The 26,720-nt window shown below is 28.5% G+C and overlaps 1 protein-coding gene across 32 annotated transcripts in view; it reads right to left on the bottom strand.

Moving 5' to 3' along the window:
• The window catches only part of LOC126846503 (uncharacterized), a 123,051-nt gene that overhangs the window by 95,099 nt on the left and 1,232 nt on the right, over positions 1-26,720 (bottom strand). For 20 of the 32 annotated variants that reach the window (XM_050585939.1, XM_050585938.1, XM_050585937.1 and 17 more), the window contains exons 2-4: positions 26,001-26,077; positions 25,288-25,383; positions 5,877-5,972 (exon numbers count right to left, since the gene is read on the bottom strand). The exons of 1 other annotated variant lie outside the window; for it this stretch is intronic. In XM_050585939.1, coding sequence (XP_050441896.1) covers positions 5,877-5,972; positions 25,288-25,383; positions 26,001-26,063 — 255 coding nt within the window. In that variant the 5' untranslated portion in view covers positions 26,064-26,077. Of the gene's footprint in view, positions 1-5,295; positions 5,392-5,876; positions 5,973-6,301; positions 6,367-6,523; positions 6,601-8,717; positions 8,897-24,692; positions 24,789-25,287; positions 25,384-26,000; positions 26,078-26,720 lie in introns of those variants that run through there. 11 more of the 32 variants (XM_050585972.1, XM_050585974.1, XM_050585943.1 and 8 more) reach the window with 11 other exon arrangements.

Genomic DNA, 26,720 nt, shown 5'->3' with positions numbered 1-26,720 from the left:
AAAGTAAAAAATAAGACGACATACTGTACATACTGGATATATTGTATAAGTAATTTTCAATGTATTTTATTGGATTAATTAAAAAAATATATATAAAACACAACACACATAAATTTGGATGAAATCTACTAAAACAATTGTAGCTATTATTGGTGTTGTAACATTAGATTTATCTGATATATTAAAGAACGGAGAAATTATAATATATAAAAGTATGCGTTTTAATCAAATGTAAATTTTTACTCAAGACGGCTTTTTCTTCTAAATTTCTTCATAAATGTTTCAATGTTGAATATGGGTCTTCATGATGAAAGAAATTAAAAAAAAATCTATGTCGCTTAATTTTTTATTAAGGTAGTCAACAAAAGTATTAGCATGTAGAATACTATTTTCGACACCTACAACTTTTTTACTTTTGTTCTGTAACAATAAAAAAAAACCCTAGAACTGGTTGGGATTTCAAATAGTAGATTGTTGCTCTCAGCGATACTTTGCAGTGTGAGAACTGGTAATTCCATCAAGGTATCACTATAAGCTATTTTGGCATATAGAGATTCATAAATTGTTCTCTCCACATCCATTCCTTCTGTTTGTATAATTGTTAAAGTACTAACGTCACAGTATATTTGGATTTATAAATGTTCACTGAACAGTTTAACTTCATCGTCACTCGGTAAAGCTAACAGCACTGTAAATTTCTCAAATTTAGCGTACATTTTCTGATTTTACTTGGATCTGCCACCAACATTCTTTATCTCTTTAACAAGAGTTAAATAATTTAAACATAACCGTAGCATCATCATTTTAACATTGAAACGAAATGACGATGGACCTCGTATAACGCACTGATGTGTTGTAATACTGATGTTCTCGGATCTAAAACCGTTTTGTAATTGGTATCAAAATAAGTTTTTAAGTCTTCGTGGTCCGAAATCAATCCAAATGTAATGAACAAGGTGTTATACAGGGTACTTAATTAAGAATAAGACGCTGGTTTTCTCTTAAAATAATAATACATTTTTTTGTTTTGGGAAACGTTTTGGTTTTATATTGTACAATATTAAACAATATTCAAATTATTATTTTTTATTCAATTAACTTATTAAAAAATAAATAATTTGCTTAAATTTTCGACCAGTGCGTAACCAATTTTGAATAAATTATTTTAAAGTTTAACATTTAGGACGGGACAAATAGTGCGGTTGAGAAATGCGCAACTAAAAACGTATTTTTTTTATATTAAATATGAATGATTTTTCCATTACTATCGAAAATTCTTATTCCTAAATCATTAGTCTTATCGACTCAATAATAACAATTAACATTTAACATCATTTTTCAATCAAGTCTAATTTTGAATTTCATAATTTTTCACAACAATATGTAAAATAGTTTTCTCAACATTTTACAAATTTGTAGCTTTTTTTATTGGTTTTAAACGTATTGAACGCCATTCAACGGTGATTCGGACACTTTTTGTAACGGTCGGCCAAATGTGACACATGCGTTACAATGTAACATTACAATTTTAGCTTATGTCTCTACTGAATAGGTGTTACAGACATTCGTCAGGTTGGATACTCTCTTATATGCGCACGTTCTATTACAAGCACATACGTACTCGTATCATATTGCATATATTATTGTACAGAAAATATTATAATATTATAACATTGTCAATCTATCTGTTGCATACGCACATGTATCGATATTGCCTACCTAATGCGCCGCCACCGTAAACGACTGATATAATATGAGTATAATTTTAGAATTGAATGGCTAAAATGTAGACAAAAAGTAGGTCTACAATACATTTTTTTTAAAATATCAACATGTATAATAATTTGTAAATGTATTGTATTATAAAAGCTCAACTATGTATATTGTAATTAACTAACTAATGTCTGGCTAATAGCCTAGCTGCTGAAGCCATAATAAAAAAATAAAATAATTATAAAATTAATTAAGTAAATAATAGTTTACAACAAATTAATATAGTTTGCAAAATGAAGATTATATTGAAAATGGTCATAAAAGTAGTATACAGCAATGTACATTACAATATTGAAAAAATGATAAGTACACAACAAATAATCATATTTAATACAAATATAAATCAATAAAAAAGGATACACACAAAAATTAATAACATCTTTATATGTAATTCATTTTTATTAAAAAAAAATACATTTTAAACATTGAAGAAATGATACACAACCAATAAGCACATAGAAATATAAATCAAGGGAAAATTATACACACAAAAAATAAATGTCATGAAACCACTGCCAACTTAAACTTTACCCATTCCGGCCGACAAGTCTGGGACTTGGTAAGAAGACTCTGTTCGGAATTACCTAAGCCCTAACAATGTGGCAGCCTGACTTATGGAAGTAGCCAAGGCGAAAATGGATAAAGTACACAAAAAGAATGTTGAAGAATATTACCAAATAAGAAAGAAAGAACTAGCCCCACGCTGTGGCTATAGTGCAGCTTTTTCGGTGAATGAAGTCAAGGCGGCAATTGGCAACGTGAGATCGACAAGGCAGCCGGCTTTGACGCGGGTTTTTTTAAACACAGCGCAGCGGTCCAAAAACCCAAACGTGGTTAGCTATGTTGTTTAGTGACATACTTATTCTCTCTCATTGCTGCTCAATAGGCAAAATACCGACCATAGTGTCACTACTAGTCATCCCATAAAAACTTTTGTGTAATTATTTGTATTTTATGTAAGTTATTTTACTCTTTCTTTGTTCCGTTATGACAACACACTCTTGTGATGTCACAACGTTTTTCTTAAATAGACTAGTATTTTCGGTTCCCTACTTTGCTGTATCGATGCAATTGTTTAGGTCACATCAAGTATGTAGAGTTATAGCCCATTCCTGACTTTGTTGTACAGGTGTATTTTTGGCTGTAACCATACGGTTTTTAAGTGAAATCAAAATATTTTTTGGAATACTAGGTGTATTTACTACAGATGTCTAGGTATAACATTTGATAGTAACTTAAGATGGAATTATAATATTAATATTATAGTAATGAGGCTACGTTCTTCACTACACAAATATTATAAACTAAAAAATATCTTACCTGTAAATATATTGCGCAATTTATATTTAGCTCTATATCAGTCAGTGTTCCAATATGGATGTTTAGTGTGAGGTGGATTGTTCGAAATTTGTTTAAAGCCATTACAACTTCAACAAAACAAAATAATAAGAATCTTTTTGGTACAGGTGTACTTTTGGCTGTATCCGTACGGTTTTTATCGGAAATCAAAATATTTATTGGAATACTAGGTGTATTTACTAGTTTTAACTCGTTACTTTTCCCAATATTAGTAATGACTCACCAAAAGTACCTAGTAAGCAAGCGGGGACCATTCTCATACTATATTATTCATTAGCTATTGAACTACGTTTGGATATGAAATGCTCTAGGGTATGATTTTTAGAATATCAATATTTTAATTCGCCATTGAACTACGTATAAAAAAAAAATGCATAAGTCCAATAATGTACAATATGACGTTTAATATCGTTTGTAGAATGAAAATAATCTCATGTTGAATACACTTTTTTGACTGTTACAGTCTTTTACAAAGATTTCGACGATACCTTTTATTTGATTTAGAAGTCTCTCTTTTTCATCGCCTGTGAATTCTTTATTATTTTCCCATAAATTATCCACTCTTTTTTTGTATTCAATCCATTTCATATCATTCTTTAATTCGAGAACCATACCTTGTGTTGCAATTATTAAAAATTCCTTTCCATTTCCTAGCCAAAACATTATATCATGTGCTGCGTGTTCAACGACAATTTGATACATTGGATGTAAATTGTTTGTGTCATCTGTGCACAAATATGAAATAACATTTTTAAAACAGTTATAATAATGTATAATTTATAAGTGAACTATGTCATGAAATAAAAGCTAGCTAGGATCAGGGCCATATTTTAGATTTTAGTGTATTCTTTTTTAAAGATATACATCAAACATAAATGAAATGTGCATTAAATATTCGTTCTTATTTACTTATTTTGCTAAGTTCAGACTCGTAATTATATTAAACATTAATAAATCAGGAAAAACCCCCCGATTTTCATTAATCCACGTAGAATTTTAATACAGTAATTTCAAACAGGCTTGGCCTGTTCATCAACCACATTACAGTCAACCACAAGTTGTAGGTTTTAGATATTAAAATCCAAACAAAAAAAAAAATAATTAATATTATTCTGTAGAATGTACAATAAAATACCAAAAAAACATTTTGAAAGAATTGAGTTTTACTTGATAACAAAATAGTTTGATCGGATGTTTTAAAATACATCATTCTAAATTTAAATACTATGTATGTGTTTTAAATCTACTTTCTGCCATATTTTTAGACCATGTTTACAGCAAATATTTTCAAAATGTATATTTTTTAACGATTAAGTTTTTCTATATTCCACTGAGAATTAAATAAGTATAGGTTTCCTAAACCCGCGCTCAAAAAAAGAAAAAAGTAACAGTGGTATCTACAGCATGGAAATCAGATCAATTTAATTAACCTACTCTTTCTTTTGCGTATTATACGAAAATAAACCAAAATAATGATTTAGATACTTACAACTACCAGTATTATTATCGAAGATAAAACATCTGATTAAATAAGGCTCAAGAAGCATGCGTTTAAGTTTATCTATAGGATCATCATTATCGTCCGAGACTTCGTACACATTTTCTTCATACAAGGGTGGCGGAGCCCATGTATCGGACAGCTTCACCCTCAGCTGTAGGCATATTTCATTCGAGGCATACCAAGCATCTAATATAATCTGAAATACATACGTCCATATAATTAGTTCTATTAGTGTTATTATAGAGTTCTCAACGACTGTCCTCAAATACTAATAGTATTATAGTATAACAGTTTTGTAGCTTCTGTGAAAGGTCAAATAAATTTTAGGGGTATATTAGGATACCTAAATAGTTTCCATGAAATCATACCAGTCGTTTTAAGTTAAATTATTATTATAGACAAAAAGTAAAATATTAATATTATTTCAAAGTTTTAAAGATAACATGTGTGTTGCTATGAAAACAAAGGAGTACAAATCTGTGGCTTGGAGCAAGAAGGACCAATGTCACTTTCGGAAAATGACCTTTGAAGTTTTTATTTTCTATTAGGCTCTATGTTAATTTTTTTATCAAACTCTTCATGAGTTATTCATTTTTTGGCCTAAGAGTGTGATTTTTTCACAGTATATAAAGAATGATTCAATTTTTGCCATTTGCCATCACCTTTTCTTCATTCAAGGGCTCCGCCTCCTCGGACTGCTTCACCCGCTTCAGCTCTGAGGATTTTTCATCCGAGGCAGACCCAGCATCTAATAAAATCTGAAAGACATACGTACATATAATTACTTCTATTAGTATTATTATAGAGTTCTCAACGACTGTCCTCAAATACCAATAGTATTATAGTATAACAGTTTTGTAGCTTCTGTGAAAGGTCAAATCAATTTAGGTTCTGGGATTAGTGATGCCTAGTATATTAGGATACCTAAATAGTTTCCATGAAATCATACCAGTCGTTTTAAGTTAAATTATTATTATAGACAAAAAGTAAAATATTAATATTATTTCAAAGTTTTAAAGATAACATGTGTGTTGCTATGAAAACAAAGGAGTACAAATCTGTGGCTTGGAGCAAGAAGGACCAATGTCACTTTCGGAAAATGACCTTTGAAGTTTTTATTTTCTATTAGGCTCTATGTTAATTTTTTTATCAAACTCTTCATGAGTTATTCATTTTTTGGCCTAAGAGTGTGATTTTTTCACAGTATATAAAGAATGATTCAATTTTTGCCATTTGCCATCACCTTTTCTTCATTCAAGGGCTCTGCCTCCTCTGACTGCTTCACCCGCTTCAGCTCTGAGGATTTTTCATCCAAGGGAGACCCAGCATCTAATAAAATCTGAAAGACATACGTACATATAATTACTTCTATTAGTATTATTATAGAGTTCTCAACGACTGTCCTCAAATACCAATAGTATTATAGTATAACAGTTTTGTAGCTTCTGTGAAAGGTCAAATCAATTTTAGAGGTTCTGGGAATTAGTGAATGCCTAGTATATTAAGATACCTAAATAGTTTCCATGATATCATACCAGTCGTTTTAAGTTAAATTATTATTATAGACAAAAAGTAAAATATTAATACTATTTCAAAATTTTTTGGCCTCGGAGTGTGATTTTTTCACAGTATATAAAGAATGATTCAATTTTTGCCATTTGCCATCACCTTTTCTTCATTCAAGGGCTCTGCCTCCTCTGACTGCTTCATCCGAGGGAGACCCTCGGATGAAAAATCCTCAGAGCTGAAGCAATTTTTGCAATTAGCGGACTAACTTATTTATGCACAAAATTGACATTGGCCTTTTTTGCTCCCAGCCACAGAAATAAATTTATACATTTTTGAATAATATTCATATTATTTATTTTTTAAATAGAATGTTGCACTTACGATGAGGCCAAAGGAATAAATTGCAAATAACACGACACAACGAAGACGCATTTTTGAGTTCATTACCAAAAAATTACCTATAACAAAAAAAAAACAATAAAAGGGTCATTCCATAACAAATCACCTAATGTGTGTGCGAGTGGATTATTGAAATGCCTTAAACTTACATATCCTATGCTAACAGTTCCATTAAACAAACAAATGAAGAAAAAAATGATTAAACATTTTTTTGGGACTTAGGCGATGATATTACTGAAATTTGTTGTGAAAACACTTTAAGCTCACGATCACGTTACTATTAATGACTAATTATGATATCGTAATGGAACTTTCTCTTAACTCTTTTAATTTAAGTGTTCTTTTTCATACACTTATTATTATGTATGTAAAACATTTGCTAAAAGTTTTGTAATAGAGACTTTCTCTTAAAAGGAACTGTGAGACTTTGAATTTTTCAAATTTCGTATTATATGACTATGAATACATTTTTTTTACGTACTCAAGGTCAAAATTTAAAATTTATTTTTTATTCTGATATATCATACTGTACTCTTTTAATTCATAACTTTGTTTTAGAATTTTTGTTTTTTTTTGGGAAGTACAAACAATTTCAATGTTTGGCATTTTCTTAAGAACTATATACTTAAGAACCTCTAACTTTTTGTTTTTGACCTTGAGTACGTAAAAAAAAAATGTATTCATAGTCCTATAATACGAAATTTTAAAAATTCAAAGTCTCACAGCTCCTAGTAAAGTAAAGTCTCCATTACAAAACTTTTATCAAATGTTGTACATATATATATATATATATATATATATATATTATGAAATTTTTGTGCTGTAAAAGTTTCAGAATCGTTGGTTTGATGTGTATGGATAGCCGGGCAAAAAGAAGGTGATTTGCAACAAATAACAATAACCAAATACTTTTATTGAACTAAAATTAAACTGTTGATTTTTATTATTATTAGACTTATACTATTACCACTTTTAAAAACAAAAACTTAACTTAGAGAGGTTCTGTTATTATCTGAGGTTCTGCTATGGTCTACTCTAAATTCCCGACTAACTACCTAGGCGATTTGCTCGTGTCAACCGACGGGCCCAGTAAAATGTCAAACTAAAAGGTTACTTACACATAAAAAATTGTTAAAAAAAGTTATGCATCAAACAAGTATAGTATGATGTATCAGAATAATAAAAAAAGTTTTGAAATTTTGACCTTTAGACAGTAAAAAAATTGAATAAAATTCATAAAATTTTGAATTTGTTTTTCAGTTTTTAAGTACTTAAATTTTTGAAAATTTTGTTCAAGTATATTATGAAAAAGAACACTTAAAAAACAAATTAACAAATTCATTTATGAGTTAATCAAATATTTATTGATTAATATTTGACAGTTATATACACACGATTTATATTATTTACTCAGCAAAAAAAAATCCATATTAATTATCGATATTAGTTTCCAGTTTTGTACAAAATAATGTCCTAGGAAATATACGTTTCCGATAAACTGAGCAGTATTATTTCATAGAATCTTTTCGATAAAAATACATGGTACCAATTTATGAGATATTGAATTTTAAGTTCTTGTTTATAATATAATAAAAGTTGTTATCCGTGATCGGTTGCCGTGATATTGGTTTTTATATTAGACAACGTCTGATCGATTGCTCGCGGTATACCCATCGGCCACAGGCCAAACATGTTTTATTTATTACTTGTTAATTAAATATTTGTTATTTAGCAAAATGTATTTTTTTGTTCTACAGTAAATTTAAATTATTATCGAAAAATACAATAAATAAAAATATTTTAATCAAACAGTTCTTGTATATGACGCTACCTACTTCCGAAACTTAAATAGTAAATTGCAGAACATTTTTTTTTAACTAGTCGGTAACCTGTCTGCAATAATTACTTTTAAAATTAAAAAAGTTTTGAAATCAGGACGGGAGGGCAAGTTCGGTTGAATATTGCGGACAGATAAAAATAACACAACACTCCACCATTACTTCGACCTAAGACTTTAATAATTCAAAGTTAATTATTCAGAGCTAATCGATCAATAAAATAATACAATAAAAAATAAACTTAGTTTAAAACGCTAATGAAATTACGTGCAGTTAATTTTCAAATGACGATTGCACTCTAAAACATACCAAAAAAAAAAATTTTAAATGTTACTTACTTTGTAGTTGTTTGATAAACCTTATAGGTTAAGTTATGTGTGAGAAATTCAATAAATCACTAGTACAGTTTATGATCGGTTTGACTTTATGTAGTTAGTTTTGTGACTCTTCTCCACTTGCCGCATTTACTTAAATTGTAAGTTACACTCCTTTTGCAATATATTGTGTTTACACAGGATAACCAATCGGATACTTTTGTAGATGGTAAGACGGCTCTTCGCTGCCCCCACTTTGTCTTGTTAGTCCAATTAAAACGCTTGCTCAGTCGGCGTCAGAAAGTAGATTTTTTTTTTTTTAATATTACGAGAATTATTAAAAATGTACATTCTTTTTTATTAAGCAATTAATTCAAAAAGTATGAACATACAGGGGGGGGAAATGTTTTGTTTATGATTTACAACTTTAAAGCTATGTAGTGAATGAACTTTTTTAGATCAATTTTATTGTTTTCTTAGTCGAGTTTTAATTTTTAAAAATTTTTTTTTTATGTTACTTTAGAAATATACAATCTGTACAATGAGCACAATAAGCATATATGATAAAAGTAGAGATAAATAACATGAATACATTTTGATGGAAGAAACTACTCATTAGTGACACTTCCAATGATTTTTTTTTTTTTAATTTTTAAACTTATATTTACATTGATTTAATTATGTATTAATATTAATTGATATTATTTGATAGAAGATCACGGCACCACTTACGTTTTAAACGGGTGGTCTGGGTGGGTCTCCAGGTATGGACAAGGTTGAGAGGTTTTTTATAAGGGGATTAGAGTGGGAGAGTAATTTAATGTGGAATCTTTTATAGTAGGAGATAGCTTCTTCATGGACTGTTTTTAAGTTAAGGTCGTTATGGAGTGTTTAATTAGAGATATAAGGAGGTGCATTGATTAATTTTCTTAAGACAATATTTTGAAAGCATTGAATTTTATTGGTATTGGATTTTTTAGCATTGACCCATAGCTGAAGGCCGTAAGTCCATATGGGTTTTATAAATTAGAAGCTTAGTATTAATATCTGTAAATTTATTGTTTACGATTAATGATTTGAGTAACCGCAGACGGCTATTTAAAGACAACCGTTTAATTTTAATGTGCTGAGCCCATGTGAGTCGTTTATCTAGTGTGAGACCGAGATACTTGACAGAGGAAGAGGAGGGGATTTGTTCTCTGTATAGGGAGACACCAGGACAAGGGAGAAGTCTTAGAGTAAAGGTAGTATGAACTGATTTTGATTGATTAATTTTAAAACGCCATTTTGTGTACCAGTCTTCCATTAAAAGAAGATGATTTTGCAAATTGACGGGTGCAATCTGTGGGTCAGAGTTACAGGACAAAATGGCTTTATCGTCAGCATAATCTGCAACAATTGTGTTAGGAGTTGTGGGTTGGTCTGAGTTTTCATTTAAATCTTTTTTTTATTAAAAAAATAATTTGTTTATTTTTTATTTAATAGAAATTTATTAAAATTATGATAAATTACTCAGCTTTTTTTTATAGTTTAAATAAAAGATTGGGTTGTCTTTGAAACCGCCAAATAAATTGCTCAATTTGTTTAACAATTTATAGTCTATCACTTATACTATCACTTTCTGATCCGTTCGGTTAGAGAGACAGCATTATGAGAGACAACTTAATGCATTAGCATGAAAGCTTAGGTTTTAATATCTAAGTAGAAAGATGCGCCCCGCGTTATTCTAGTTCACCTGTCCTATTTGGTTATCAAGAACCCAATTATTATAATTATAATAATAAAAATTTTACTTTTTTTCACAATTATTGTGAAAAGAATAAAATAATCAATTTTTCTTAGAAATCGCCCTAAATTTTCGGAAAAATAGTCTTCATTAAAAAAGTTAATTATTTGTTTATGGTACCATTTAAGTTTAGAAAGTCGACCTTTAATGGATTTTGTAGACCTCAAGAATAGACATTATACGTTTTCAGTCGGTATTTTGCTATATTCGTTTTCTTTGACTGCTGTTTCCGCATAGATGAAAAATAATAAACCGTCATAAAACAAACACTATGTAATAATACACGTGCACCTTTTCATTTTCTCTTAAGATAATCGCATTTCTAAGTTTTTATAATAATCGGAAACACTTAATTGACTGTGGACGACACCTTGAACAAAAGTTCGTCGCTGGACATGACGTACAAAATTCGGGGCAGAGGAAAAATGGCACCTATTAAACTGCAGTAGACGTCCGAACAATTTAAATTTTCTCATATGCTGTAAACACTAAATTATTATTATTATAATAATTTTGGTTAAACGAAATTACGTTGTTGTAAGTGCAGATATGGCGCCCACGGCGACTATGTATTCGATGAACGGTATTCCCAAGTGTTCGTCAATAACTGGCAGCGAAGCGTTAGGGTCCTAACAGAATGACGTAAAAAACATCTATACATATAATATTTTTAATTTCAATCAAAGCGTTCTTTGTTCGACATCGAGGTCATACCCACGGCACAGTGAACCGAGGTAATACATGCAAGGGAAATAACTATTGAAAACGGAATGGTCCGTTTAGAATTTTTCGTTTCATCGCCTGCCGTAATAAAAAAAATAAAAAAATAATTTTAAAAAGTAAAATAGTTAAGTGCAATAAAGTACATGATGCTCATAGCGCAAATGAGTATAAATTATTTTTTACAAAAAAAAATCTTAAAAATATTCATTAGAACAAAAGTTTTTTCATTTATCAAATTTTCCTGGGCCACCCTGTATAACCATAAATGAACCATTTAGTCACTCTTACATCATAGTTTCTAATATAGAAGAGAATATTCCAATTTATAAAAATTTAAAACAAAAATGTAACAAATGTAAAACAAATCATACCCACCCTAAAACTAAAAATTCATAAAGCACTCAATTGCCATTAGATACAAGGCTCTTATCGATGTTTGTTTTTTTATCTGTGATCACTAGATTGCTCTGAGGCCCAAATTTGGGTTTCCAAACCATAATATGCAAGGTTTTATTTATGCTCTGAATTTTCGTTGTATGTTATAAATGCGTAAACAACACACGGCAGTAATATTTTTTTTGCGTTTTATTTACCTTAAACCCGTATCGGTATTTTTACATTCAAAATTTAAAACCTTTATCATTACTTTTCTAAATAATTGTATATTCATTTTCTTTAACGGAAAACCCCGTTTATGAAACACGTTTTAAAACAGGTTTTAAATCACGTTTTAAGTTGTATTATTTATTAAAAATAAGAAGAATACTTGTTTTGATTTATTGTTTTGTATGCTTCTTCAAACAGTTCCAGTTATACACCAATGTCCAAAATAAGAAAATATTCGAAAACAAAAACAACATCTTTTATCAACGAACTAGTTAAATTATTACAAGTCTCCAACGTTAAAACGATTTTGATAATTATTATACATTTTAGTTGTATGTTATAAATGCGTAAACAACACACGGTTAGTTTGTTATGAGTTCATTTCCTATCAGCTCTGATATTATGCGGCATTAAATATTATTATTATTATTATTCGACTAGTTGTTGACTGTATTATAGTTTAATTTTCTTCTTTATACACTAATTTTAAATATTAATAAACTTAAATTTGTTATGCATTACTATAAAATATATTTGCCTTTTTAATATTTTGTGAGCGTTATTAACATTGCAAATTATTTTATTTTATCGGGATTATACTAATCACGATTAATTTCTGAAACTAAAACATTTATTCTATAATAAGTTAATTTTTAAACGTAAACGTTTTGAAAACAATTTTTGTTTACTTAAGTAGTGTTATGTTTAAATAAATAACACAAATTAAATAAAAACGGAGTTTAAAAGTTTTATAAAATTATAATAATATTTTAAGACTTTGAATATTCCCATTAAGCAAAAAAAATGCTTACACAACATTAAACAAACGTAAAACAAGTAACTTTAATGATTAAATAAACGTTTGAATTGAGTTAAAATTCCATTAAATAACATTAATGTAACATTTATACAATGTTTTGTAGAACAAATTTGGACCAAAAAGTCATGTTGTATGAATATAAAAATTTAACACGCAATAAATGTTAAAAATTAAAGCTTACTACAACTTTGATAAAAGACTATATTAATAACGATTTTTCGTGTTGTGTGCGACATATTGTGATTACGCACATAATATATAAAACACGTTTTCATATTAGGTATAATAGCTATTGTTAAATTGTTTTATTGCAATGAATTCGGTATTATTATTACTCTGAGGTTCGAGCGGCTGGGACGCGACCCGTCTCAATTAAGATAAGGTGGTGCTACTAGAGATTTAATATAGTATGTATATATTTAATCTGTAGTGCTGTGGATCGCCCATATAAAAACTAACAGGTTTTCGTAGTAGCTCTTAAAATAATTTCGTATTACCGGCGGCGGCCGTACAAGTTATAATGTCAGATGTGCGATAATTGCTACGCAGAATATATATATAATATATTATATGTATGCATAAAGAAACTTTTGGAGCATAAGGCCATAGGTGCCTTATTTAAAGGAGCACACAGCACAATTTTCTTAAAATTATTATTACATTTTAAGTTATTGTGGTAAGAACTATTAAAAACGATTTGGTCAAAATCCGATGCAATAAAATTATTTTTTAAGGAGATATTATAGGATATTTAGAATAGCCGCGTGACATCATGCCTATATTACACGTGTAAAAGTAGCTCGCTTTATACAATACGATTTACCAACCTGTACATTTTATTTTTAATAATTTTTTTTTCCACTGAAATATGTGGTTTTTTGTGCTAACTACGATAAAAGTATCAGAATTTTATTATGACGATTGATTACGCGAGTTAAATGTTGTATGAACATCAAAAGTTATGTATTTATAATTTAATCCTTTAACTATATTTATCTTATATTAGCAGATTTATATTGAAGTAACATATATTATAAAAACTTGTATGGATGTTTCGCCAACAACAGTAATTAAACGTTTAAATTAAAATATCAACTGAGCATTATATGAATATAAAGGTTTTTATGTTTGATATTAAAGTTTAATTTAAGGATATAGTAAGATTACAAATAATATTTAATTTAAATATTACAATTTAAACATCTATACTGTGTTATATAAACATTCATATTTAAATATTTAAATTATAATGCACAAATAATGTTTATACTTTGTTCAAAATAACTTAACATTAAACATATGTTAATGTGTTGTGATATTTAAACTTAAACTGTAATTATGGTATGCATTACTATAAATATTTGCCTATTTAATATTTTGTGAGCGTAATTACAATTGCAAATAGTTTTATTTCTAAAACTAAAACATTTAATATTAATAATATTGTATTAAATTTATAATTAATTAAATATTCTATTATAAGTTAATTTTTGAAACTAATTTTTTTTAGTTAAGTAGTAGTATGTTTCAATAAATAACATAAATTAAATAAAAACGGAATTTAAAAGTTACATAAATAAGATTGAATTGCCACAGATAATTCAGAAAGAGGAGAAATTGTTGAACCCCCTCCCTGAATTACCTTGGCAGCATTGAGATCTTTGAGTACTAACGGTTTGATAGGATGTCCGACCCGAACCTCCTCGACTTGCATTGCACGTTCCCGACGAGTAAATGTGCCCCCATCACACAGATCCCCGAACAAAAAGAACAAATTAAACCGAGCTTGGATGACACTCGAACTTGTCAACTTATCTGAAATTATGAAGTGCCTAACCAAACGTGCAAGTACCCAAGATGACGTCATTAGGCGGTATTGCCACTTTTGAGTCGATTCGTATCTTATTATCATCGAAAAAGACTAGATTATTATAACAAATTTGATTTTTTTCATTTGATTGAAGCATATTTACTGAAGTGCAATAAGTGCAGTACCTATCTAATTTGTTTTTATTTAATACTGAGGTGTATGTAGTTATGATACACTATTTTACATGTTATAATTTACATATTTAAAGCGTTTTGGTGATACTAACAGTTTGTTCTGTTGATTATTGTTAATTGACCATAAAAAATTAAAATTTATAAGTACACATTAATTAATTACACACATAAGTAAGATATTGATTGTAAAACCTGAACAGATGTTATAAAAGTATAAAACCTATTATTATTTTGAACAGAAATATTTTTTTTTCCTAAATTTCATGAGTTAATAATTTATTATCATTGTCAGGTAACAGAACACTTTGTAATAGTGGCAATACGATGGACTCTCGTATGACAAGAATGTAGAAGCCTGAAGTGCACAAAATCCATTGATTAATTCCAGATTTGCAGTACAACAATAAGACATGTGGATTTGTTTAAGACAAATACCTTTTTTTCTTTATATATTTTAAGATATACAGATTTTAGTATAATTTTAAATTAACATGTAACAATTATTATGTAGCTGTCTTTTGTAAATTGAATAAACCCCAATACTCCTACTTACAAATTATACATTTGACGCCATAGTTGAAATTGTTGCATTTTATTTTATCTTTAAAAAAAAAATGTCTATAGTTGTGAAGAAAAAGCTGTAATAATTATATAATTAAAAAATTATACTAGGTTGTATAAAATAATTTATTATTGTATTAAACTTGTGATGTTTGTTTTACAAACTTTGAAAATTATGTATTGTTTGTAGCAGTAAAAATGTATTTATTGAGAATAGATATTCATTCCCAGTAGACAAATATATGTATATCATATCCGAATATACATATAATATATGTTGATGATGGGACATGTAATAGATATTTTTGGGTCAAACTGACGATATTCAATGTGCGTTGCATAGAAAAAAAACACGTATACACGTACATTTTTGGCGTAAAATATTTATATTAGGTACGCTTAATTTTGGTGTAAAATTCGTGTAAAATTAAGTTTAAATTGCGTTTATATTTCGCATATTTTATGTTTAAGATAGATAGTATAAATGGTGTATAGATTTTTAGTACATAAACTATTTAAAATTAATTTTTAATAACGTTTATATTTTGTAGATTATACGTGTGATATAAACGTATAATTTATATAAGTTTCGTAGAATTTTGGAATAAAAACCGTGTATTTTTGTTTGAAATTACGTGTTTATTTTGTATATAATTAATATAAAAATGGTAAATGTTTCGTGTAATTTACGTATATAATTAGGGTATAAATATACAAAACATTGGTGTAAATAACGTTGATATTTCGTATATTATTCCTTTAAGCAATGATTAAATGTTTTTTACAAATTAAATTGGTACTTAACATACATTTTAATACAAACATGTAATACACCTGGATGTACCTATATGTATAGGTACATCCAAATATTAAACAAATATATAAAATAATCAACAGTCATTATTATAATATATAATGTATCTCAAACAGTATCTCTAATAAACAAAATTGGTCATGACAATATTAATAAATATTACAGTTAATAAAATCACGACATATATATCATACATAGTCGTATTCAAAAAAATAAAGAGCTAAATAAAATAAAATACTGATAATTAGGAATGGGAATAGTATATATAAAGCAAATATTAAAAATAAACAAATATTTTTTATTCAAAAATAATTGAAAATATTTTGAAAAATGTAATGAAAGTTATATTTGTGATGTATAAAAGAACTTTTTATAAAGTATTTGAAAACCACACAAATAAAATAAAAACTAGTTTCTTTGTTAAACATGTCTTCGTATAAATTACAGAATTAAAATGCCAAAAAAAAGAATAGTACCTTTAATAATTTGTTTTAAATAAAACATTTCATACATCAATCAAAAAATAAAAAAGTTGAATTAAGTAATACAAATTAGGAAGAACAAATATAAAATGTATTATTTATAAATTATATTATTTAATACATAAAAGAAATTTAATACTCTTAGATTTAAACATTATAATCTATCTGAAATTATATGTATAGACTATTATTACCATATGAATAAAGGGAAGCATTTATTTAATTTTATGAATTATTAAACTTCATAATAACGGACATCAGGATAAATTGCAATAGATCATTTTCGTGAAAGCAAATATTTGATTTTTCATTATGAATAATATACAATTATTTCATTGTTTGTGAATTTACATATGAATATTTTCAAGTAAAACTTAAAAATATATTTTATACACATCTCTAATTTAATACAAATAATTCATTTTATAGCTAGTTCTAAGTCTAGACAGTCAATAAACATATTCAAAATAATCAAAAAACAGCAGTAAATTACTTCATGTACGCCAGATTATTAATAAAATATTTGAATCTATTTTTTTTAACTATAATTTAATAATAAATTAAAAAGTTGTAATATACTTAACCGACCTGCCACAATCAGATAATAATTATTAGTTTTTAAAAATCAGAGTTGGACAAGTTTCTTAAAAAAAAAATTGATATTTTTAGACGTTTCTAATGCGAATAGTTTACTACAATACGCACAATATTGGACATTAATATAAATATGGCATATAATTATTGATAAAAACTTAGGTTTAAAATTTGTATTCTTCTTTGTCCTATTTAGGTATTTTTCTAATTTTAAACAAAAATATATCATCTTTTAATGGAGAATAATTTGATGAACATTTTAACCGGTCGATAACCAACTTTGAATTAATAGTTTTATAGTTATTAAAGTTTAGAAATTTAGGACGAGAGGAAGGGTAGAGAGAAGAAGTATTTTTATCATTGCACATTTATCAATTGTACTCCACCTTTGGTCCTAAATTATAAACATAAAAACCTTTAAAAATAATTATTCAAAACTGGCTATTGACCAGTAAAATTTTTCAATAAATTATTTTTAATTTAAAAAGTTAATTAAATATATACATTGCCATTTAAGTTTCAGTTTAAGTTAATAGCGCTCTATAGTTTTTCCAACTCTGCTTATAGCATAAACACATTGCTCAAGAAACAACACCTCTAGTTCTCATAATAGATTTTTAATAAAGAACAATTTTACAATTTATACCTTATTAAAGATTTTGCCGTAATTATGAAATTGGTTTTAAAATTAATTGAACAAAGTAATTCAGAAACAACAAATTTTTATAAATTTGAGGAAAACACAATAAATGAGTATTTTTTTACTTGTATTTTTTTACTTGTAGTTTTTGCTTTAATTATAATTTTTTAATCATTATTAAATTATAATGACTACATTTGATAATAAATTTGAATGACATGTATTGTTCCTTGAAATACTAAAAATCTTGTCTAACTTATTTTTAAAATTGTATAACTATCGGTCGTATAACTATCAACATTACAAAACCTACTACTTAATACTTATGTTGTAAAAGTAACAGACTAGATTAAAAAGTAGTCACATATGTACTACATTTAGTTATCTTGTATTTCAATTTTTTTTAAACTTGAGTTGTTGGGGCAATATTTCTGCAGATGAAGCATTTCCTACAATGTCAGCCAATTGTATAAAGTTCACATCTTTCTCCGGAGAGCTTGCTTCAGCCCAGTCGTTGAAACCAAAATCGGGAAAGTGACAACTCAACAATGAACAAGTACAATTTTGAGACGGAATAAAATAAAACTGATTGGCGGTAACTGAAATTTTTAACACAACCTGTAACAAGAAGAAAAAGTAATACGATAAAATATACAGCTAAACCATTACACACATATATTTAAATATATAAAAAAAAAAATTATTACCAACTACTTTAGAACAAATTTTAAATTTGTTAAATGATTAGTAAAATTGTAAATATATATGTTTCAAGACTTGTAAGTAAATATGTTTACAATGTCTATGTATTTTTGTTTATTTTTTTTTTAATAATTGAAATATCGACAACGTCGCTAGCAAACACTGGCATGACGTTAAAATGTCATATTATCTGTCCAGTTTCCCTGTGCTACTCATGGATGATTCTAATATACAAGATATATTTCTTTAAAAGTTGTTATAAAATAGCGTGAATTAAATTCGACTACATGTAACATATGTATGAGTTTATTATCTTTCTTTACTTAAACTGTTTTTGAAAGAAAACCAAATTTGGAAGGGCATATTTTGGTAATTTTTGGACCATGGCAGCTAATTTAACATTACTATACTTATAACGGCCAAAATAAAAACCCTATTAAGGTGAAACACATACATTTACTGGCTTTGAATATATCCATAGGCTGAAACCCATTGAAACATCCTGGTTGAGGCACCTTTCCACCGTTGGGGCGAAAGTCAGCGTGTCCAATCGAATTTGAATAACATCCCGTGCCTGCAGATGAATGAATCACGTCAACAAATAAAGCATCAGTGGACCTAAGACGTTGGGTATTTATTTTGAAAATTCAAATCCGGGACACGCCGGATCAAGGGCTGCACAAAAAGTTTTTCTGCAGAGTCTGCAACCACGAACGAGCATTTTCATGTCTCGTTGAGTACTGAATAAATTTAGAGTAGTGGAGGAATTATAGATAATGATATAGTATATTAACAAGCAGTAACAAGCTAGTATATTAAAACGACAAGTTTCTGGCTAAAATTGTAATGTTTATTATCTGGCTTAAAACAATTCATAGAGAAATTGGGCCCTTAAACTGTTTTGATTTTATTATTTAGTTCTAATTTGAACTTTGAACGTACAACATAGCTCTTAGCTCCGACATAGCTCCGATATCTTACCCCAATCACTAACCCTCAATTCCCTACCCATATCACTCACCCCTACCCCCTATAACTCACCCAACCCCTATATCCCACCCCTACCCCTATCCCCTACTCCTATCACTCACCCCTATATCCCACCCCTACCCCTATCCCCTACTCCTATCACTCACCCCTATATTCCGCCCCTAACTCTTACCTTATATCAGATAACGGCGTAACGCTTTTTTTAGTAACACTTTATTTCGGTTATGTACCGGCTAATTCTCACCTCTATCTCCCGTCCCAACCCCATTTCTTTTTTCGTTACGCTTTTTTCGGTTATTTGCCAGAGCTAAGACATGAAAATGTCAAAAAACGATTCACGGTATATTGAATCATATAATATAATACAACACTTAAGTATTGACATTTTCATGTCTTAGCTCTGGCACATAATCCTGGCACATATCCGAAAAAAGCGTTATCACATAGAGATGGGGTTGGGAGTAGAAATAGGAAGGGGGTGGGAATGGGGTTGGGGTTGGGGGTGGGAATTAGCTGTAGTGCATAACAGAAAAATATCAGCCATTTTTCAGCTGAGTCTGCAACCATGATAGAACATTTTCATGTCTTGTTAAAGTACCGAATAAATTTAGATTAGTTGTGGAATTATAATTTTAAAAAAAAAATTACATGGAGCTTCCAGTTACAGCATAAGGCCAAGAAGATTAAACAATTATGTACAATCAAGTTTCTGGCTAAAATTGTAGTATAATATAATATAATATTATACAACACTTCAGTATTTTTACACTGCACAGTCCGCATGTATATCACATCAGAAGTTGCAAATGATTCCTCTGATGATGGCATGCGATTACGGCGTAAGATTCACTTGGTTTCTAACGTTGGTGGATTGCGGTAATGTCGAGTGTACTCTTTTGAGGCTAAACGACGACGGCTACACTAGCGAGTGTTGGAACATACTTTAAGACAGCCTCCAGGAAAGTTAGGTATGTCGCGTTAAAGGTGATGCGTGCATTGGAATACATGCATTCCACTGTAGGTGACGATATAGGTTTGGACGAATTTCACGGGAACGTGGCGAAGATCCGAAATTTTCTTACCCAACGCAGCGTAGTGGAATGTTCAGCCGCGATACAAGACGGCCTTAGTTACTACGACGAATTATCAAAGGTTCTCATGCAGGACTATGTTATCTCCAAGTGTCAACCGGAGTACCAAACATTAGATACAGACGCATTGAAAAGATACAGCGACACAAAAAAATTGTACGAGTTTTTTGTAAACAAAATGAATGAACACGTTGGACACGTGACCGGTAATTTGAGCAACATGGGTTTTTATTATGACGCGTTTACACATTAAAATGGGTAATTTTTAATGTATTATTTTTCTTTATGTAAAAATAAATAATAACGAGATAATATATATTTATAATGGAACTCATTCAAACATGCCATTTTAAATATGGTATAACTTAGATAAGTTATTTAATAAAACATAAATTGTATTTTTGGACTAAATGTTTTCAGAGATTTAATAAAATATATTATAAAAGTCAAAGTCGTATTATTATGTAAACTGTGTTTTAATTGTCGTGAAATAAAAGGAGATAAAGGGCTTCGTATCATCATTGTTATTGATGAACAACATTGTTTTTAATAACAAACAGTTTTCACATGTAAAACCTAGGGTATTTTTTTTTTTTAATAAAAATTGTAATCGTTTTAATGCGTAGCTGAGATGGTATTGTATTTACAATAATGTGCTTTTATTATAAATATTTTTTTTTTTTGAAAAACACCAAAAATGAACATATAATTTAATTTAAAATACGGCGTTCCAAAATTTTCCAAAATAGTCAAATTAATTCCGAATTAGCATGGAATATTTTTTTTCTCTTTTTGTTACTTACCACGTATGGGTAACTATGGCAATACATTTTTATACACAGACGATCAACTCTTACCGTATCCACCCAAGTAATTATTTTAAAGCACATAACTTTCATTAGATTTACAATGTTTTGATCTGTGAATACTAGACCTCCCTTACTAACTCACTTACTACTACTACTACTACTACTACTCATTACACAAAATATTTCTTACAAATTTGTAAGGAATTGGGCTGTTTTTAAACAATGTTTTAGCGTGCCATTTAAATTAAATTTTAAGTTTAAAAATATGTAATTGTTTATAGGTGTTTATAGGTGATTCAGGTTATTTTTTGTAAGTTTAATATTCCTATATGCGACATTTCATTTTTAAAAGGTTTGTAACGATTTTTACAATAACATTAAAAGCGAAAATTTAAAATGTATTTCGATCGATGTACGTCAGAGAACGCGTTACAAAGTACGGTTAAAATTACAACAAGTTGTTTAAGATAAAAAATCGACAGGCTTAGAGGCGCATAAAGATTTTTAGGTAAATAAAAATTGGTGTTTACAACAGTTTGTGAGATTTTAAAAAATTGTGTTTTTTTAATAATAGTATAGGAGCAGTATTATATTGTTAAATGTTCACGAGATTTGATCTAGTCATAACATAAAGTATTATTATTCATGACTTAATTATTATTAAAATATATCTTAATTTGAACATAGTAATAAAATAATGAAACATTTTATACAAAATTAGAACTACAAGTTCATAAACTGAAAAATTAAAATTAGCACGAAGCAGATTAATATAAGATAATTTAAACAATCAAGCGTGAATCTCTTTAAATGAATAACAGTATAACAATATGCAAAACATTAGTGTTCATTTAAAAAAATGTGTAATATAAAATACATTTTGGGGCGGTATACTGCATATAAACCAACACTTAATCTGAATCCAAAAAACAATAGTCCTCTTCATAATTTGCTATTCGAAGGAATTGGTCCAGTATTAAAAAAGTTACAGTGTATACAGATAATAAAAAAACACACATCAGAGTAAAACCAATACCTTCTCGCTTTGCATCGAAGCTAAAACATTTTTCTGGATTTTTGTGTAAAAGACATCAAAGGTGGTCAAATTATATGTTTTTGGGGTCGGCGATTACGAATTTAATATCAGTTCTCAATTTTAATCAGCCAGAAAAGGCTTAAGTTAAAAAAAAAAAAAATTGAAATCGTGTAAACTTTAAGTCAAAGTGTAACTTGAGCACAAAACTTAATAGTATTCTGCATAGATCTACGTAAAATTGTTTTAATGATTTGATAAATTTTTTTTTTGATTTTAAGTGTTTTTTGTTAAAATATACGTAATCTGCGAAAACACAGTTTTCCGGCAATTAAAAAAAACCTGTAGTGCCGAATTTGTTTTCCGTTCAATATATTATGAATGTATGAGTTCTAACTACTGAAAAATTTTCAACTTAAAGGTCTTAAAATTACGACTAAAAAACTAAAAAAACAATAAATCGAACCCCCCCCTAGGCGAAATGGGTTTAATTTAAATTTGACACAACTGACGTGCGCGGACATACCAAATAAATATTTCTTATAAATATCAACTCGATCCGACTCTTTTTCTCAAAACTTTAGCCAGTAAAAGTTAAAAACTCGTACGGTTTTTTTTGTTTTTTCAAATTTCGTCTGTGAAGAAGTGAACTTTTTCAACTTTTACCCCCCTCAAGTACCAACTAGATGAAATTTGCGATTTATAGAGTTGCTATTCGAAGGAATTAGTCCAGTATTAAAAAAGTCACAGTGTATACAGATAAAAAAAACACACATCAGAGTAAAACCAATCTAGAGTCACATCTCTATCTTTTCAGGTAAGTATGTAGAGTTATAGCCCATTCCTGACTTTGTTGTACAGGTGTATTTTTGGCTGTATCCATACGGTTTTTAAGGGAAATCAAAATATTTATTGGAATATTAGTTGTATTTACTAGTTTACTTTTCACAATAATAGTAATGTCTCACCAAAAGTATCTAGTAAGCAAGTGGGGACCATTTTCATACTATAATATTTATAAGCTATTGAACTATGTTTGGATATGAAATGCTCTAGGGTATGATTTTTAGAATATCAATATTGTAATTCGCCCATTGAACTACGTATAAAAAAAATTTAAATGCAAAGTCCAAAAGTACAATATGACGTTTAATATCTCATGTATGACAAAATAATAAAATGTTGAATTAATTTATTTTATTCATTTTTTTCTTAAAGTCTTTTACAAAGTTTTCGACGATACCTTTTATTTGATTTAGAAGTCTCTCTTTTTCATCGTCTATGAATTCCTTATTATTTTCCCATAAACAACGCACTATGTTTCCGGGTATAATCCTTGCCTGAAAACTCCTTAATCCGAGAACCATTTTTTGTGTTGCAATTATTAACTCTTCTCTTGCTGCTTGATCTTCTTTCTCTTTTTTTATTTTAAGTGCTGCTTGTACAACGTATTCAAAATATGGTAGATGTAAATTGTTTGTGTCATCTGTGCACAAATATGAAAAAACATTTTAAAAACAGTTATAATAATGTATAATTTATAAGTAAACTGTGCCATGAAATAAAACTCGCTAGGATCAGGGCCATATTTTAGATTTTAGTGTATTATTATTTAAACATGAATGAAAAGTACATTAAATATTCGTTCTTATTTACTTATTTCGCTAAGTTCAGTCTCGTAATTATATTAAATATAAATAAGTCAGGAAAACCCCCCGATTTTCATTAATCTACGTAGAATTTTATACAGTAATTTCAAACCGGCTTGGCCTGTTCATCAACCAATTTACAGTCAACCACAAGTAGTGGGTTATATAGATATAAAAATCCCACAAAAAAAAAATCATTAATATTATTCTGTAGAATGTATAATAAAATACCAAAAAATCATTTTGAAAGTATTAAGTTTTTCTTGATTACAAAATAGTTTGATCGGATGTTTTTAAGTATATCATTCTAAATTTAAATTTCTATGTATGTGTTTTAAATCTACTTTCTGCCATATTTTTAGACCATGTTTACAGCAAATATTTTCAAAATGTATATTTTTTAACGATTAAGTTTTTCTAAATTCCACTGAGAATTAAATAAATATAGGTTTCCTAAATCCGCACTCAAAAAAAAGAAAAAAAGACACAGTGGTATCTACAGAATGGAAATCGGATCAATTTAATTAACCTACTCTTCCTTGCGTATCATACAAAAATAAACCAAAATAATGATTTAGATACTTACAACGACTAGTAATCCTATTGAAGAAAAAGCATCTGATTAAATAAGGCTTAAGAAGCCTGCGTTTAAGATTATCTAGAGGATGACCATTATCGTCCGAGACTTCGTACACCTTTTCTTCATCCAAGGGCTCCGCCACCTCGGACTGGTTCACCCGCTTCAGCTCTGAGGATTTTTCATCCGAGACAGACCCAGCATCTAATAAAATCTGAAAGACATACATACTATAATTACTTCTATTAGTATTATTATAGAGTTCTCAACGACTGTCCTCAAATACCAATACTATTATAGTATAACAGTTTTGTAGCTTCTGTGAAAGGTCAAATAAATTCTAGAGGTTCTGGGAATTAGTGAATGCCTAGTATATTAGGATACCTAAATAGTTTCCATGATATCATACCAGTCGTTTTAAGTTAAATTATTATTATAGACAAAAAGTAAAATATTAATATTATTTCAAAATTTTGAAGATAACATGTGTGTTGCTATGAAAACAAAGGAGTACAAATCTGTGGATTGAGGCAAGAAGGGCCAATGTCACTTTTTGCAACTTTAAAAAAATGAGCTTTGAAGTTTTCATTTTCCATTAGGCTCTATGTTATTTTTTTTAGCAAACTCTTCATGAGTAATTCATTTTTTGGCCTAAGAGTGTGATTTTTTCACAGTATATAAAGAATGATTCAATTTTTGCCATTTGCCATCACCTTTTCTTCATCCAAGGGCTCTGCCTCCTCTGACTGCTTCACCCGCTTCAGCTCTGAGGATTTTTCATCCGAGGCATTCCCAGCATCTAATAAAATCTGAAAGACATACGTCCATATATCTAGTTCTATTAGTGTTATTATAGAGTTCTCAACGACTGTCCTCAAATATTAATAGTATTATAGTATAACAGTTTTGTAGCTTCTGTGAAAGGTCAAATAAATTTTAGAGGTTCTGGGAATTAGTGAATGCCTAGTATATTAAGATACCTAAATAGTTTCCATGATATCATACCAGTCGTTTTAAGTTAAATTATTATTATAGACAAAAAGTAAAATATTAATATTATTTCAAAATTTTGAAGATAACATGTGTGTTGCTATGAAAAAAAGAAGTACAAATCTGTAGATTGGAGCAAGAAGGGCCAATGTCACTTTTTGGAACTTTCGGAAAATGAGCTTTGAAGTTTTTATTTTCCATTAGGCTCTATGTTAAATTTTTTATCAAAACTCTTCATGAGTAATTCATTTTTTGGCCCCAGAGTGTGATTTTTTCACAGTATTTAAAGAATGTTTCAATTTTTGCAATTAGCGGTCTAATTTTTTTATGCACAAAATTGACATTGGCCCTTTTTGCTCCAACCCACAGAAATAGTTTTATAAATTTTTGAATAATATTCATAATTTTTATTTTTTAAATAGAATGTTGCACTTACGATGAGGCCAAAGGAATAAATTGCAAATAACATGACACAACGAAGACGCATGTTTGAGTTCATTACCAAAAAAATACCTATAACAAAAAAAAAACAATAATAGGGTCTAATGTGTGTGCGAGTGGATTATTGAAATGCCTCAAACTTACATATCCTATGCTAACAATTCCATAAAACAAAAAAATTGAAGAAAAAATTTTTTAAAAAATTTTTGGGACTTAGGCGATGATATATTCCTGAAATTTGTTGTGAAATCACCTTAAGTTTACGATCACGTTACTTAATGTCTAATTATGATATCGTAATGGAACTTTCACTGAAATTATTTAATTTAAGTGTTCTTTTTCATAATATACTTGAACAATTTTTTTTCAAATATTTAAGTACTTAAAAACTGAAAAACAAATTCAAAATTTTATTCAATTTTTTAAGGTCAAAATTTCAAAACCTTTTTTTTTATTCTGATACATCATACTATACTTATTTGATTCATAACTTTTTTTAACAATTTTGACATTTTTTTATGTATAGGTAACCTTTTAGTTTGACATTTTAATAAATAGTGATATTTTTAGAGCATATAACTGTTTACCACATGAACCTAAAATTCTTAAATTTGTACAGCACTTATTAATATGTATGTAAAACATTTGCTACTTTTTTATAAAACACTTTTGCAATATACTTACTTAGTATAATTACTTTTCACTTATAGGTAAA

This window comes from Adelges cooleyi, unplaced genomic scaffold, assembly GCF_023614345.1.
Source record: "Adelges cooleyi isolate 19-005CV unplaced genomic scaffold, UGA_ACOO_1.1 ACOO_flye_CR_arks_rails_tigmint_CR_PRNA_9, whole genome shotgun sequence".
Classification (NCBI taxonomy): Eukaryota; Metazoa; Arthropoda; class Insecta; order Hemiptera; family Adelgidae; genus Adelges; species Adelges cooleyi.
The sequence above is the reverse complement of the archived record's forward strand: the minus strand, read 5'-3'. Positions and strand labels throughout refer to the sequence as shown.